This window comes from Gymnodraco acuticeps, unplaced genomic scaffold, assembly GCF_902827175.1.
Source record: "Gymnodraco acuticeps unplaced genomic scaffold, fGymAcu1.1, whole genome shotgun sequence".
Taxonomy (NCBI): Eukaryota; Metazoa; Chordata; class Actinopteri; order Perciformes; family Bathydraconidae; genus Gymnodraco; species Gymnodraco acuticeps.
In genome coordinates this window covers 1,619,611-1,635,846 of record NW_022990764.1, presented here as the reverse complement: position 1 = coordinate 1,635,846, position 16,236 = coordinate 1,619,611, and the positions used below count along the sequence as shown (strand labels likewise).

At 41.5% G+C, this 16,236-nt stretch overlaps 1 protein-coding gene across 6 annotated transcripts in view; it reads right to left on the bottom strand.

Annotated features, from left to right (window-relative positions):
- The window catches only part of pkp4 (plakophilin 4), a 95,334-nt gene that overhangs the window by 52,780 nt on the left and 26,318 nt on the right, over positions 1-16,236 (bottom strand). For 4 of the 6 annotated variants that reach the window (XM_034232423.1, XM_034232421.1, XM_034232422.1 and 1 more), the window contains one exon: positions 83-195. The exons of 1 other annotated variant lie outside the window; for it this stretch is intronic. In XM_034232423.1, coding sequence (XP_034088314.1) covers positions 83-195 — 113 coding nt within the window. Of the gene's footprint in view, positions 1-82; positions 196-767; positions 920-16,236 lie in introns of those variants that run through there. One more of the 6 variants, XM_034232424.1, reaches the window with a different exon arrangement.

Genomic DNA, 16,236 nt, shown 5'->3' with positions numbered 1-16,236 from the left:
TATGTGTGTGTGTGTGTGTGTGTGTGTGTGTGTGTGTGTGTGTGTGTGTGTGTGTGTGTGTGTGTGTGTATCCTTTCATTACCTGCTGCTACCAGCGCCTGGCGACTCGGCCCCAAGTCTGCATCTTTCCAGTTGATTGGCCACAATCTGCCTCTCCACTTCCAGCTCCCTTGTAAGCCGCTCAAACTGGAGCTCCTACGCATAAAAAAAAGAACACTCTTTAATTCATTATCATCTGGGAGAGCTTTATGCACTTTGATTTGCCAAATAAAAAGCCAACACGAGGGAGGCAGGTTAACACTATGACAGCTACCAGTGTTGTGCTTCATCATGACATGTAGGTTAATGATGAAACAAAGAAGAAGCCTAAGGCACACAAGGTAATTCCAAATATAAATGTTAGCTCATCAGTGGCTCAGAAAATAGAGAACACACACACACTTTATGGTGCTGCCATTTCTCCCTCCCACACAGAGAGAAAATCACCACTTCAGTCTGTGATATTTAGCCTCGATGGTCTTGTTCCTATAGAAGTCGAGGAGAAATCAGCATTTGACTAATTATCCAGGCCGAGCGAGGTCATTACTTGCACAGCTCTCAAACTCCAAGCACTACATCATCACACTCACAAGACACAAACAGGGTATTTTGTACAAATAAAATGTATTACACACACTATACTCAGACCTATCTTTTTACTCACCAACACCTCTACACTGGCAGTATTAGGGATTATCTAAAAACTCTTGCAAAAAGGCCTCACTCACCATAACTCTATGTACAGATGGCATGATCTTCACAATGCTACCCTTAGTCGTCCCATGTAATGTCCATTACCATGCTCAATTTCATTCACAGCCAGCTGCTCTCACCCGCAGACACACACACACACACACACACTCTGAGCCTCTTCTGTGACCCGTTTGAGGAAGTTTTTCTCTACTACACTAAGACCAGCCTACTTTTCACACCTACTCTCCGATGTTCCCTGAGGGTGCAGTGAAATTTCCTTTCACATTGTGGACATGCTCGAGCACACACCCCTCCCCCAAACTACTGCTTTACACTCTCCACTGCTCTCCTCTCCTCTACCTCATTTGTAGATATGTGAAGCTCAGCTGCAGTGAGAGGGAGAATGCGGGAAGAGAAACGTATATGTTACTTTATTTTTACATTTGTTTCCTATAGTTCAATTTGAACTATTAGATTCTCATTAAGCTTTTAGTTGCATGGTTGTGTTTTTTTATACATATTTAATGAGCATGATTGGATGGAGCCTGGGATCCAAGATTTTCATTGGCAATAACTGCTTCTCTGTAATTTTTGTGCACATGATAATTAAAGACCTTAATCTTGAATCTAAGTCCTTCTTCCTTAATGACATTTCTTTCCCTGTGGCCGAAATACCCGTGCAGTGCCAAGAGCAACTCTGATTCCATCTTGTCCTGCTACGCAAAAAACAAAAATATATGACAGTCCTTTATTAGTACCAAAGAAAATGTTTGTGGCCAAACTGCTTGATGGTGAATTGACCATGAATAGTGTAAATATACTTAGAAGGATAGGTAGGCAAAAAAAAGACTATCTGCCTCTCAATCAAAGCTTTGCAGGGGTTCCTGGTGGGAAGCTTTCACTAGGAAGCAGCAGCAAGAAGTGTTGAGTTTGCATTAGCTGATACAAAGTACTAAGGACTTCTGGGTAAGACCATCACTTTGTAATGGTGCTGGCCAATGTGGCTTAAGAAATTGCTATGACTGGTAGAACTACACAGTTGAACAATGAAATAGTAAGATCTATTTATGTCATGTAACTCTCTTTGGTTTGAATTGCTTGATGTTTGAAGTTAATTCCTCAAATTTAATTGGCTTTTAAGCTGCCACAATCTTTTTGATGCTTAAGTAAGCAGCGTTATTACCATGTTTACCCAAAATTCAAAGAGCTTATCACAATTCCACTTTCAGATCATTATCCCAATCATTTATCGCCCAGCACAGACTGGTGTTAAGATGCAGAATCCCTGGGGAAGGATCATCTTAATGTCTGCTTGTTCCCGATACAAAAACACACCCAAAAATGAACAGAGTGCGGATACAGCTCTAAGCGCAGGACAGAGATAGAGTGGCCACAACACTGATTTATTAGAAGGAGAAATTAGACATCAATCCTCTGTGTGACACATTACCCCTACTGAGTAATTAGGATGCATGCAGTTTGCAAATTCCCAACTTTTGTTTCAGACAATCCTCCCTGTTCACATTCTTACTTTCCTTAAGACAGATGTGGCCAGTATGAATAATAGAAATACTGTATTTTTACAGTTTAAGCAAATTGTCAAGGGAAAATTGAATTATTCATTTAATGGTTTTACATTTGACACAGCATTTGTCATAATATAACCTCAGTTTTTTAGCCAGAAATCTGGGGAACTGTATTCTTAGTACTGCACACACTCCTCATAGGAAAGCACACATAGCCTGAAGGTGACAAACAATATTGACTGTTCTCTCGCTAAGCCCCAGGACTGAACCCGAAGTGATGCACAATGTGGCACTGATAGTCGGAGGATTGTTTCCCCCGGAGACAGCGAAAAGATTGAACTATTGTGAGACCATTTCTGCCCACACACACAAAGGCGCCTGTGTCTTCTATGCATTTACGGGGCTGTGGTTAGAAAAAAATATACGTTTACGCTGGAAATATAAGACTAAGCGAAAAACCTTTAATGTATAAGGGACAGAGGACACTGAATAATAGTGACAAGAGGGTGAGCCGAAGAGAGGGGGAGAGATTCAAACAGTCTATTTGATTAAAATCTGGAATTACTCCAGTGTGGGATTCTGCCACCAAAGTGCATGAGAAAGAACATAAGGTGAAAGTGACAAGAGAGGTGTAGAATCCATACACACACAGATAATGGAGGTACAGAGAGAACATTTAAACATGCAAATACATCATTAAATTGAACTCCTGCTACAACAACTATAAAGCATCAGCATGTGTAAAGCTTATATAGATCTGAATATATAGCAGATATATTCTTTCACACACAGTGACGTCACGAGCTACCCACAATGCAACACGCGCCATATAAATATATATAAATGCGCCATTTTCCTGGAGGTGCTAATATCCTGGAAGTACAAATATAAACAGCTAGCTAACTAGCCAGGCAGAGCGCAGTAGGTTTTTTTTCTGAATTAACGACCGAAGAAATCGCTGCATGTCTTCGGATTACATCTCTGGACTTGAGGGGTGTGCTTTAGGTCGTTACCAGCGTAAACTAGAGCTGTGTGGGTTGTTACAGACTGCCTGCAGATGTATGGAAAAACGACAGTGGCCTTCGTCGATTTTGGCTGCATCTACGTCTAATTTCTGGAAACACCAGGTGAATACCCCACTTGTCACAATAATATTATCATGCCATTGCTTATATGTGGTATTTTAGAGTTGACTAGATATTGATTAAGGCAATAGACTATGATATTCAGTACAGGAAGCTTAGCAACACCTAGACGGTGTACGGCTGCTTGCACCTCGCGTAAAACGGCGCAGACCGGAAGTACGGTGTCGCGCTCGGCCCAATACCCGTATGTGTGTGTGAAAGAATAGATGATGGACCAAACAATTGTAAACTATAAGTCTTCTTCCTATTCTCTCTTACTAGCAGTATGATAACTATTGTTCAATTGTACCTTATGCTATATATTTTGCCTCATATTATACTCTACCTTTTTAGCGCTACCAGCTGGAAAATACAAGAGCAGAAGACCTGAGTCAGCAGCGGGAGCAGCAGCAGGCGTGTTGTACGGAGCCAGGGAGGAAGAATGGATTAGATAAGAGGACGGCAAGAGCTAGCTAACTGGCTAGTATGTAAAGTGGCTCTATGTAGGCAAAAAGAGCCCCCGATTGATTGAACAAATGTATAAAGTTATTTTTAAAGAATAAATTACATAAAAAGTACACTTGGGGGAATTAAATAAATGCAAAAAATACCTTTCATTTATATATTTTTAAACAAGTCAGAATCTTTTTTAAATGTCTTGAATAAAACAATACACAAATATAAATAATAAAAGGTGATAAATAGGGGAATTAATTAGTTAAAAAGCTAATAAACCTGAAATATGTCAATTTGTGTTACATTTATTTGAATTATTATGTTTTTGGTACACTAAATTACATATTTATTTATCAAGTCATTTAGATATGTTTCACTTGAAGTAGCAACGTTTGTCTTGTTCTTGTATAGGTAATTTCTTTACATTTGTGTAGTTTTTACTCTTAAATTAGTTGTTAGCCTGTTAAGCCCCGAGCCTGTTTTTCAGGTCTCAGGCTCGAAAATGACATTCCCAGAACAAATGACCATATCTTCCCTTCTAAAAGGGTTAAATTAATAATCTTTTTTCTCAAAGCAAGGTTACACCTGTGAGTTGGATGTAGAAGTGTCAGAATCAATATAGATGTTTTTATTTTTAAAGTAAATTCAGATTAAACACAGTAAAAAAATGTAAATTATTGTGTCCGTCCAAAAAAAAAAAGACTTATAGTGAAAACCACCCTTGAATGATGGGATGGTAGACTAAAAGCTTTAGGAATCCAAACTAAAACGTATAATAAGTACCCTGTATCAAGATGTATGCAAAACAAGTGAAATTTGACCTTTTAAGAGAGATTTAGCGAACAAAAAACACTTCTGGGGTCATTTGGGTGGATTTGACCTATCTCTGTCCTCCCTTGCTCAATTTTGCTGATTGACATCTCTTTCTAACCGTCAGAGCCAATGGAATCGAGGGGAACTCCCACATACTCCTTATTTGGTAATGTGTGTGTGTGTGAGACTGACGCATAGCCAAAACCGGAAGCTGCGATAACTCTGGTGGCTACCATTAGCAGCTAACTTTTACTCTCCGATTTTTACATAAAAATGGAATTATGGATTATAAATGAAAAAAAATTATTCCACAGAAACATTATCAACCTATGGATTAACCGATTCAGCCGCGTTTTTTCTCGTTTTAATGCCATTGAACAAGTCTTTTGATCAGATTGACAGCTACGGTGAGACGATCTCCCGTAAAAGCTACCTAAAGGTACGTGTTGTGATGTCTGTGTTTGCCTCCCCTGTCACGAGTTCGGATGACTCAGTGATGATACTATATACCTACATAATCTGTGGAACCTCAGCTTTAATCGGATATCTTGTAAGTGCAGCTACGATTTTTTACAATAAGGGTGTCTTTTATGTTGAGTTCTGTGCCAAAGTATGTTAGCATTTTTCGCTCAGGGGTCATTTAGATGCTTCTTATGAGACTTGTGTTTTGTTTTGGTAAAAATGGTTTGTATCGTCAGTTAGCTGAGATTATTCTTTAATCTGATATAACACATTAATAGGTTTTTAAATAGTAAGATGCCCTGAGACACAGGCCGTTTCTCAATCGCAAGTAAAAACTGCTGCAGAGCAACTATTTCAAGTATACTACGTAATCGAGTGGCGCCGAAGGACTGTTTAAATGCATGTTAAATGCCCAGCATTCTGCGCCACTCTATGACGTAGTATACTTGAAATAGTTGCTCTGCAGCATGTGTACTCGCGATTGAGAAACGGCCACAGTGTCATGAAAGCTTTGGGGCTTAACAGGTTCCTCTTTTTTATCTGTATTTAGTCTTATTTATTTATTTATTTATTAGCACTCACTTTCTGTCTTTGTGCAAGTTTTACACCTGAATTTACTCTCTGGGGATCAATAAAGGCATATCTTTCCTAAATGGAGACGGAGATACCTGCGGCAGCAATTATCACTCGTCTCAGCCCACCATTTTGATGTCCTTTTTTAAACTCATCATCCAATTGTTTTGTTCACGTTGTGTCACCTTGTCAATTCCTGCAGCTTCCGCTTACTCTGCAGGTCTCATTACAGGGGTATAAACGTCTATGTCTTAATACTTTCCGAAAAGAGTGGCTGGCGTTCAATCTGGCTGATTAGATGACCATGATTTTGATCAAGCACAGCAGAGAGACATCTGTTGCTGCCATAAGGCACTAAGGTCTCTGTCGCTGCTGATATTCAGAGCTGCTCCAAGGCAATAGCAGGCAGAACGGGCATCCTGCCTGCATGCCTGCCCCAACCCGCTGTTTTCTCACTATGGAGAGTCAAGGAGGAAATCCATAGCTTCCTGTATGGAGCTCTGTTCTCCAGGTCTTTACTGTAGCTTAACAACATAGTGACAGCCCTGTTCTCAGTAGTAGAATCACTGTGTGTGTTTTTTTACATTTGAGCCTCTCTAAACCATCTCATCCTGCTTGCCTTTTTGTTTAATGCACTGTACCTTTTGATGCCCTTTGAAACCCCATAGGTACCCGCTACAGGACAAATAAACAATTTCAGATTTGTAGGTATTACTAAAATAAAAAATGTATAGCTTTAATGCTTTTATAATCTCTCACACATTTTAATAGACACTTACGATGAGGATATATGGATATATGTATAATAGATATAGCTAATATCCATGAGCTTTTGATAGCATGGGCTATGTGCCAAGACGGCACAATCTAATGAAATGGGTGCAAGGATTAGAGTTGTAAATCAGGCTCAGATTAGGCATGGAGTACTCACTGCTCTGTGTAATGCATTAGACTTGCAATGCTCGGCCCCAACACAGAATGAGACACATCTATTCAACATAATGATCAACAAGTCAGACTGAACACAGCAGTAATGAGCGATAAGCAAGGTCTATGCTTATTGTAAGGGAAACTTCTATGTAGCAATGCAGTGGGAGTCACCGACTCAGGAAAGAGACACAGGAAGAGCAGGAGCTTTGATGTCAAACACTGATGGTTTATTTGGAGCTTCGGCCGGAGAATTCACATCACAAGTCACAGCAGCCACGGTCTGACTGCACGGGAGTTGCCACGTCAAATCTGGAGCGCCTCTCTCTCGTTAGCCCATTTAACTGGTTTCGCAGAGAGTAATCAACATATTTGAGAAGATAGCCTAAACGGGAACACTGAGTTACTTGCGTCTGACACTTATGGCCTCGAATATTTCACACCTTGGAGTCAACAAACACAGAGAATGAAGTGTCCCAGTATACCCACAACAATAAACCATCTGTGACCTAGGGTTGCCCGGTCATAGAATGGGAACAACAACATTATGGCTGAAGCAGCCTATCTCCTTAAAGGAGATAACAGACGTCAGGGTTGGTCATGCACGTCATATCTAGGAGTCTAGGACAATTATTTCCCTAACACTTATTTAACGGCTGTGGGTGCAGCCTTGGTCGGTACCAGGCTTAGTGTGGAAAGAGAGGACGGAGCTTTACTGTAACAACAAGGCCTCTAATGCCTTTATTCACCTTCACAATGAGCCTGTTGGGCCTGATCTGCCTGTAGTCCCAGAGCTGAATCAGATCCTGTACCCTTGTGTCCTCACATTGGCCCTAAAGAAACAGATGACACATGGCAGCAGACCGCGCTCCCAATATACAGGCTTCCTTGTCATCTTTATTGATGCTGACAAAACACAACCCATCTGAAATGCCTGAAGTGGCTTCTGCCCGCTGCTGGTTCAGCACATAGGCGGTGGGCGGCATAGATAAGGGCGGAAGCTCGCGCACACATGAACTACAAACGTCATACAGATGTATTAACATATACGCTGACTTACACGTGCACATTTTGCCTACCATGGGAAGTACATTAAATAACGTACAGTATACTGACATATAGAACAGAGTCCGCATAATGTAGGAATAAAGGATTCAACCGTATAATAAATAGGAGATTGGACTTATTTACCATGTTTTAAAAGTAAATGTTAACATTTTGATCAATATTGATTTTCTTTTTGAGTATCCAAAAGAGAAGCTGCTGACTCGCTGAATAAGGTGGAGTGTGCTGCAAAGTCTGTTCGCAAGTTTCAAACATCTTTTACACAATAATTGGTCAACCAGCACACTTGATTTGTTTTCCCTCCCTTAAAAACGAGATGAATATAGAATACGTTAACATGTGTCAGCATATACTGTTCCCTGCATAATAGCTTGGCGTCTTTCAATTCAGGGGCAACTTGAATACATTATTGAATACATTTTAATGCATAGCTAATGCTTTGTTTGGCAGCTTTGGGTACATGAGTTTAAAGATTGATTATGGAAGATTATCAAAAGGAAATATTAGGATTACATTTACACTCTGCTACAACTTTGTCTAAAAGTGATTTTCCAGAAAAAAATGCTCTGGTTATTAAATATACCAACTCGAAAAGAGTTCAACCTCCTCTGTGAGCATGACATCTCAATTGTCTTGCCAAAAAACACAAAACATATACCAACTTTTTGTTATGTCATCTCTTGAACTTCCATGTCTGTAAAGTAACAAATGTCCATGTCATGTGAGATTCACAGTAAACACAGCCTTGTTATTTATAGGATGCATAATTTCCCCTCATTCCATGGGAGCCTGCCTGCAGACCTCCACTCTCAGGACAGTTCCGGTGCAGACCTCCACTCTCAGGACACCTCCACTGTCAGTACAGGAAGTGACGATTCTGACGCTTTTTTTTCCCCGCCCACCGAAGGACTCGTTTGATGGAAGTTTTCAAATCACAATGGAGACTCATCACGGAGGTGATGAGTACGCCCACCGTGCACTTTGGGTCGGCCTTGGTCAAGCTCTTTTGACCCCCCCGCTCAAATGACACCATGGAGGAATGTAACGGGAGTTGACAGGGGACTCTGCCCGCCTCACGAGTGCCTATTTTTGGACACTTTATTTCACTTTTCCCCGCTTTTTTTTTTTTGTTGCTATTTCACCCCGGTTTCTACCGGGGACATTGCCCGGTCTCGGGTGTCCCCCCACGGCCTGTGATTTTATTTTGGAATTCTTAGCGTGCACTTCCTGTCCTGAGAGTGGAGGTGTCCTGAGAGTGGAGGTGTCCTGAGAGTGGAGGTCTGCACCGGAACTGTCCTGAGAGTGGAGGTCTGCAGGCAGACCCCTCTCCCTCATTCAAGCAAGACATCGACAACTCCATACAGCAGGGGTGGCCAACCCGCGGCTCTCGAGCCGCATGCGGCTCTTTGCCTAGTTTCATGCGGCTCTTCAGTTCATATCGAATTGTATATGTGTGAGTTTGGGGGAGAGACACTGACTCCTGACTAGTGTTGCACGGTGTACCGATACTTGAAAGGTACCGCGATACCCTGCCGTTAAAAACGTTCCTCCGTTTCATTAGTATCGGTACTTTAAGAATGACGGGGAAAAGTACTCCGGTGAGAAAGCGCCGTTTAATAAGAGCCGTGTGTGTTCAGCGCTCTGCTTCCACTCCCTGCACTGCAGCCGTGCCTGCAGTCCCGCCCCTCTCAAGCACGCTCAAGTGCCTCCCCTCTCTCGTGCACGCGCTAGCTGCCAGAGCACGTGAGAAAACGAGAAGCATGGCTGCAAGTGGGAGTGCAACTGCCGCTGCGCCTCAGTTTGTTGACAAAAAAGACGCCAGAAGTGACATTTGGAAGTATTTTAGCTATATCTCTGACAGTGAGAGCAAGCCTACGGACACCACGAGGCCTGTCTGTAAGAAATGTATTAATTTGATTTAATACGAATTCTTGTCATTTCTTTTATTTATTGTTCTCATTGTTTAAAAGTGTGTGTTATGGTTATGGTTCTGGTGTGAAATAAAGCACAATAATTACATTTAAGACTGTTTCCCTTTTTTTAAGAAAAGTATCGAAAAAGAATCGGAATCGCAATTCTTGACTTGGTATCGAAACCAAAATGTTGGTACCGTGACAACACTAGCTACTCCTGACAGTTAAACCTGATATTTAGTAGGTCTGTTAAGTATTGAATGCTGATCATTCTGACGTAATTTGGCCGGTCAAAGTTGTTTGGGCTCGGATAAAATCGCTCCGTTACTTTCGTCCCGTGTTACTTTCGTCCCGGCTCTCCCTACGTGTGTATGTGTGGTGTCAGGTGTCAGTATGAGAGGATGACAGCGCGTCTAATTTTGATGTGGCCCAAGAGCCAATCACAATAATACCTGTGATGCAGTGAACCAATCACCTTTGAGGGGGGGAAAACCTATCGTTGATTAAACACTATCCAGTGTTTCCCCTACCATTGTCTTGGAGGGGCGCTGCACCCCGCCAACGGAGCCCCGTGCCCCCCCCTGAAATTCATTTTTTTTAAATATATATATAGCACCAAATTGCAAATAATCTATAACTACTGTCACTTTTCACATTGAACATGTGCTCTTTTATTAAATAAACTAAACACTTTCATTTTAAGTTGTGAGTTTAGTGTTTTTGACCCTAAGAAACACTGATGCATTAATCAATAACAATAATCCACAGCTCCTCTCTCTGCTCCAGAGGATTTAAAAAATATATATCCCAATGCCACAAAAATGCATCAGTGACGTGGTTGAAATCTTGTCTCCAGAAAACAAAAAACTGAAACAAGCGTTATCAGTGACTGTGTGTTTGATGTGGCTCTTTGCAGTAAAATAGAAAAAATGTGGCTCTTAACCTCTGACTGGTTGGCCACCCCTGCCATACAGGGTACATATGATAAATTAGGATAATGGGCTGGCTGCTAGTAGTGTGTAAAATTGAGCTTATTTTTACTTGGCAACTCAGCAACTTCTATGTGTGACAAAATAATGATGTGTCCATATCCCACTATTAATTGTGACTTGTGATCTTATCCTTAATAATTCTCGTTAGTGAGTAGCTTGTGTGGACTGCATGTTCATTTGTGATGTTCAGAACCATTTTGCCTTACCAGCGTAGATGGATTTTCCTTCTAACCAAAGATGAGAATCTAACAGAAATATGTTTGTTCATTAAGTGGCAATGAGGCTTGACAGCTCTGCATCCTCTCCACAGTGAGTCAGACCTTTTCCAACGAGAGCCCGACACCGCAGCGCAGTGGCAGAATGACAGCAGAGGTTAAAGGATTTCTGCAGCAGCAGGGACAGATAAGCAGGCCTGAGGTGTGAGCGTAGAGAACAGGCCTCAGATCAGGCTGTGTCACCAGACCTGCAGGAACCACACAGTGCAATTACTTAGAGAAACTGCCACAAAGTCACCTTGTTAGAATACTAAGATTTGATGAAACTAGATGCAGCATCATGCTACCATGGCAGGATTATAATAACCACAGATAGAAAGGCATTTAAATATCCTGTATATGGCTTGCTGAGTGTGGAGCTGCAGGCATAGCTATAGGTGAATCACAAGGAGTAAATTGCCTGCTAGCACCCACAGCTGCGCCAGAGCCTTAACACTGTATGAGCTCATCATTATGTGACAAGAGGCCACAAACATTGACATGGAACATCGTTAGCTCTCAGATAATGGAAAAGCAAGTTTACAATAGAACATCATTTCTGCGTTGTGGCATTACACGAAGGAAACTTGCAGAGCAGCTAAAATGATTCTTCTAAATTCTACTATCGAGAGAGAAAAATTGTCATACTGCGGCTGTTTAGAGACATGGGATTTAAGGATAAATAATGTGGGAACATTTTGTTTTCTGGTGCAGATCTGTTTCATTGCTGGCTCCGCAAGTCTGATCATGGGTCACACTACGATGACTTCCATGTTGTACCAATAAACTTAAGCTGCTCATGATTTCATTATCACCAAAATATATATTTATTTTTAAATGAATCGTATGTATATAAAAAAAGTAAGGTAAAAAAGTAGCTACTTAGATAACTCAGTGGAAAATATGCTTGAAGATGTTAGTTTCTGAACAGTATTAAAAGAACATACAACTATAAAGTTCTTCTCCAGGCCTCATCACTCTTAAAATAATGTTATGTTGGTGGAATTTCTAATAAAAGATGCTGCCGACACAGATGAGTAAGACCCCAGGGAACATTGTGTTCCATAAATGCTACAATTTGGCTTGATAATTAAAAGGCCATTATAGAAACTGTCATTTGTGTGGTGAAAGCTATTAAAGGGAGCTGCCATGTGCATTGACAAGTGCAGCAGCCAGCACTTGTCACACAAGATTGACAAGAAAAGAAAGACAGTCGATAACAAAGACAAAGAGGATAGACTTTTAGAGGGGGAGTCAAAGTAACGATGTGTTGGAGTTCAACAGATCCAACAATAACCTTAAAATGTGTTGCTTTTACTTAGATTTTTGTATCAACTTTGCAGTTTTGGTTTAATAAGTCGTAAAAGATGTACATATTCTTTAGTAGACCTTGTTTATGGGGTAAGACTGGCACAGGTGGTTTGTGCCTACAGAAGGAAAATGTTGAAAATCCTGTTAAACGCACAGGCTGATGGGTGCCAACATAAATCATCAAAATAAATGCCTTTGCTTTTCTCCTGCATTAGCATTCCCCTTTAAATGCACTTTAAAAGCTCAATTTATGCACTAATAATAGTTCAAGTGGAACTCGCAATATATGACATGATTTAGAAAATCATTTCAATTTCAAGGATCTGTGTAGGCATGGACATGATTTGTTATTTTCGAAAACACCACGACTTCTGCATTAAAACCACAGGCGTCTAAATGCTTCAACAACAATATCTTATCATAAGTGCTTCAATCACATGTATAAAAGCCCAGACTTAGAAACAGGACTTGAAAGTCTTTTCCCCTACAATATGTTTTTCACAAGGTTGTTTGATCAAACTTTTCTACTAGCTGTTGTTTTGCACCGTTGAAGATCAACAAAAGATCTCGTGAGTCACTGTTGATAATAATGGTAAGGCATTGTGGCAGTAAATGAGAGTGACTCGCAAAAGCCAATTTGTATCTCCTCTATTGCAACAAAAACCTAAAATGCTGCAGCAGTACAATCACACAGCCAGGGCAATTCATATAGACCTGCGAACGTACAATTCCACGGAGAGATCAATAGCGTTGTGTCAGACAAAAAAGAACATTGCTGCAGGCCAAAATGAGGAGAGTAAGCAATCTAGCGCATGTCAATCTGGAGGTTGCCGTGGTGAACAAAGACTGCAGTGACTTGTGCTATTACCTCAGGATCAGTCATTTAGAGAAAATCATCCGAGAGATGTTTGGGTAGAGGATAAAACAAAGCCATAAACATCATTGGGGATTGATGCTGTGATCATCTACTATACCTCCACCACGGCTGCTGGTGGACCCCCCAGACAATGCAATGCTGTTGAGATCTTGTTCAATAGACCTGTAATGTAATATACACTTCTTTAGGCAATCTCACTGTGCAATACCATAATCATTTTTATGCGGATAAGATCATTTTCATAGAATCTCAAACCTTAAAGGTGGGGTAGGTAAGTTTGAGAAACTGGCTCGAGATACACTTGTTGTTATATTCCATGGAATGCTCTTAACATCCCGATAGCAATGAATATCTGAAGTGCTTTGACAAAAAAAACATTAAAAAAATTCATCTGTGGAAGCCGTAGTACTGTAAAAAGTACATCCAATCCGTTTAGCCGGCCCGGCTAAAATAACTGGATGGCCTACCTGCCTGTCAGCCTTCCATCTGTGCAGAAACTTATCTCGTGCCCTCATTGGTCATGTGCGCGTTCGTGTGTGTTGGAGGAGGGGCTCTGTAAGGAAGTGGCAGATTTTTTCCGGTTGTGTATTTTCAAATTCTAGCGCACTCGAGCTGGTTTCTCCAAAATTACCTACCCCACCTTTAATATGTTAACCTAGCTATTTAAATGCTGCTACTCGTTCTTTAGCCATGGATGAGTACTTATTTGCCCATTGTGTGCTTTTTCTCTATATTTAACATGTTAGCTACTTTATTAATGCCTGCCTTTTATCTACTATGTCAATTTTGCTGTATTGCTGTACATTTCCCCGCGGCAGGACTAATAAAGGAATTCTGAAACGTTCCAATTGAATGTATGCCCTCCCAAGGACAGCCCGGCAGCAGCTACTGTGCTTTAATCTTCCTGAGTGCAACTCCTGCTCCTCAGTGACCATATCCTCGGTGTCTCTTGTTGACTGTGGCAGTGATTATAGTGATAATGACGATGAGGACAGTGACGGTGATGAGTATTAACAGGCCAGTTGGGGGGAGATCTCCCTGGGCTGGGTTCAAAACGACAGCACTGTGCCAGGGCATGCACACGCACTGCTCCTTTGACATCATGTCACATTATCTCCTCTTCTTCTTCTTCTTCTTCTTCTTCTTCTTCTTCTTCTTCTTCTTCTTCTTCTTCTTCTTCCTCGTCTTTTCTATTTTCCTCTACATTGACAGCCTCCTGCCACAGCGCTTTAGAAAACCAGTCACAGGTGACAGCCTCTCTGACTCTGTCTCTCTCCATCATCCTCACACTCACTTTTGTCTTCTCCCCTCATCATTCACCACCCTCTGCACCCTTCCTCCATTTCTGAATGTTTTGTCTTTCCTCTGTATATCTGAGCACTCTCCTTCACCTGAATCCCTCCCCCATGAATCGGTCTCACGCTTTTCCTCTCATACTTGTTCTGCTCCCCCATGGGGTAATTGCTCGGAGCCAGGATTCCATTTTTATGACTATAATCGAGGCCAGAATGCTTATGCCTCTAGATTTCTCCTTGCCTGTGTCACAGCGGCAGCACCGGGGAGAGGAAGGCAGATAAGACCAGGAGGACGGGAGGAAAATCACTAGTCGATTGTAATTACAGTCCGCCTATGGAGGGGGAATGGACACTATCGCCTGCAGAGAGAATTCAACCTTTCTGCTGTGCTTATGGCATGAAATTGCAAAACGGCTAAAAACGTAGCCTTGACGCTTTGACCCGACCCTTACCATTAACCCCTTAAGCTGGGTCTCTTAGACAAAGATTATTTTGGCCTCATTATAACGTGATAGAGGCTTGCATGAGTATCTCGAGTGTGTAATATTTCAGCCAGCTCATCAAGCTCTTAAGAGGCTGCTGTAGATGTAGCACTCAAAGCAAGGTCAGCTCACTCCGTCTGAGTGCCTGTGCCTGATTTGGATGAAACGGGGTCACAGAGTGTAACTCAAGTTTGCCACGGAGAAGCAGGAAGCAGACAGATTTTTCATGCGTAATGGACTCCATCGAAGTGGGAAAATTCCACTGTGGTGTTTTCTGGGAGGCGGTTCGCCTTAGAGGCCCTTTTTTGCCAGCCGTGCGGTTGATATAGGCATGTCCAGGCACACCTAATAACAGCATTACTCTGAGGGCAAGGCCTCATGACGGGGGAGAGGAAGGAAGAAGAGAGCACCAAAACACAGCGTTTCCAAGGGCAATAAACCTCAATCTTGATACTAGCAATGATCTGCTCAACAACCCTTTTGATTGCAAGGACTCATTTCACCACAGAGTTAAGTTTATGTTTGAGGGAAAATCACTCCACAACACAAAGAGGGGAAACCGCCATATAAACTCCCTGCACTGATACCATCTGAAGCTCTTATTGCTGTAAACACAACGAAAGTATGGGCCAAATAAAAAGGTCTGAATTTAAACTGAGCTTCTGACATCTAACCTTTTTAACAGAGAAAAACAAGTGTGGGGAGGACAACAAAACACAACTTATGTTATCCCTCTGGATGACACATGAAGTGATTTTGCATTAGCCAGCTGTTTTCTCCAGGTAAAAACTGTTCATTTCTGACATTATAATAAAAACCTGCTGAGGGATACATTTTAGAGTCTTTTATGGCTGCAAATGTGCAATACCCCTGATATTTCAAATGTGACGATAATAAACCTTAATATGCCAACTGTACAAAGCAAGGTTTACTCTCAGAAGCCAGCTGTCATTAGGAGCCTCATCATCACGTACTCACACTCATGAAGACACTAAAGATGTGTGTGTACATTAAGGAATGCTCGCTGTGGATGAAATCCAAGTTGCCGCAGCTAAAGGGCCCCCAGGTTCTGCAGCTAGGACTCTCCTGGGAGATGCAGTATGCAGAGACCAGGGCAGAGAGATAACTGAGATATTCTTTAAAGACCTGATCTTACACTTATTGATGCCTGCTCATTGGGTGCCAAAGGCTGCCAACACTCTTGTATACTGAATTAAATGTGGCCTATTCTTAAACAGCTAATAGGTCGGATCAGATGTGGTGCAACTGCCAGGATTCTTCAAAATCTACAGCCTATGCCACTGTGCATTTACATTTGTGCAAAGAATCACATTAAGACACATGCCACAAATGCTTTTATGAATACATATTAGCAACAAATCTTTGTAGTAGATAGTTAAAGGTGGGGCAGGTAATTTTGGAGAAACCAGCTCG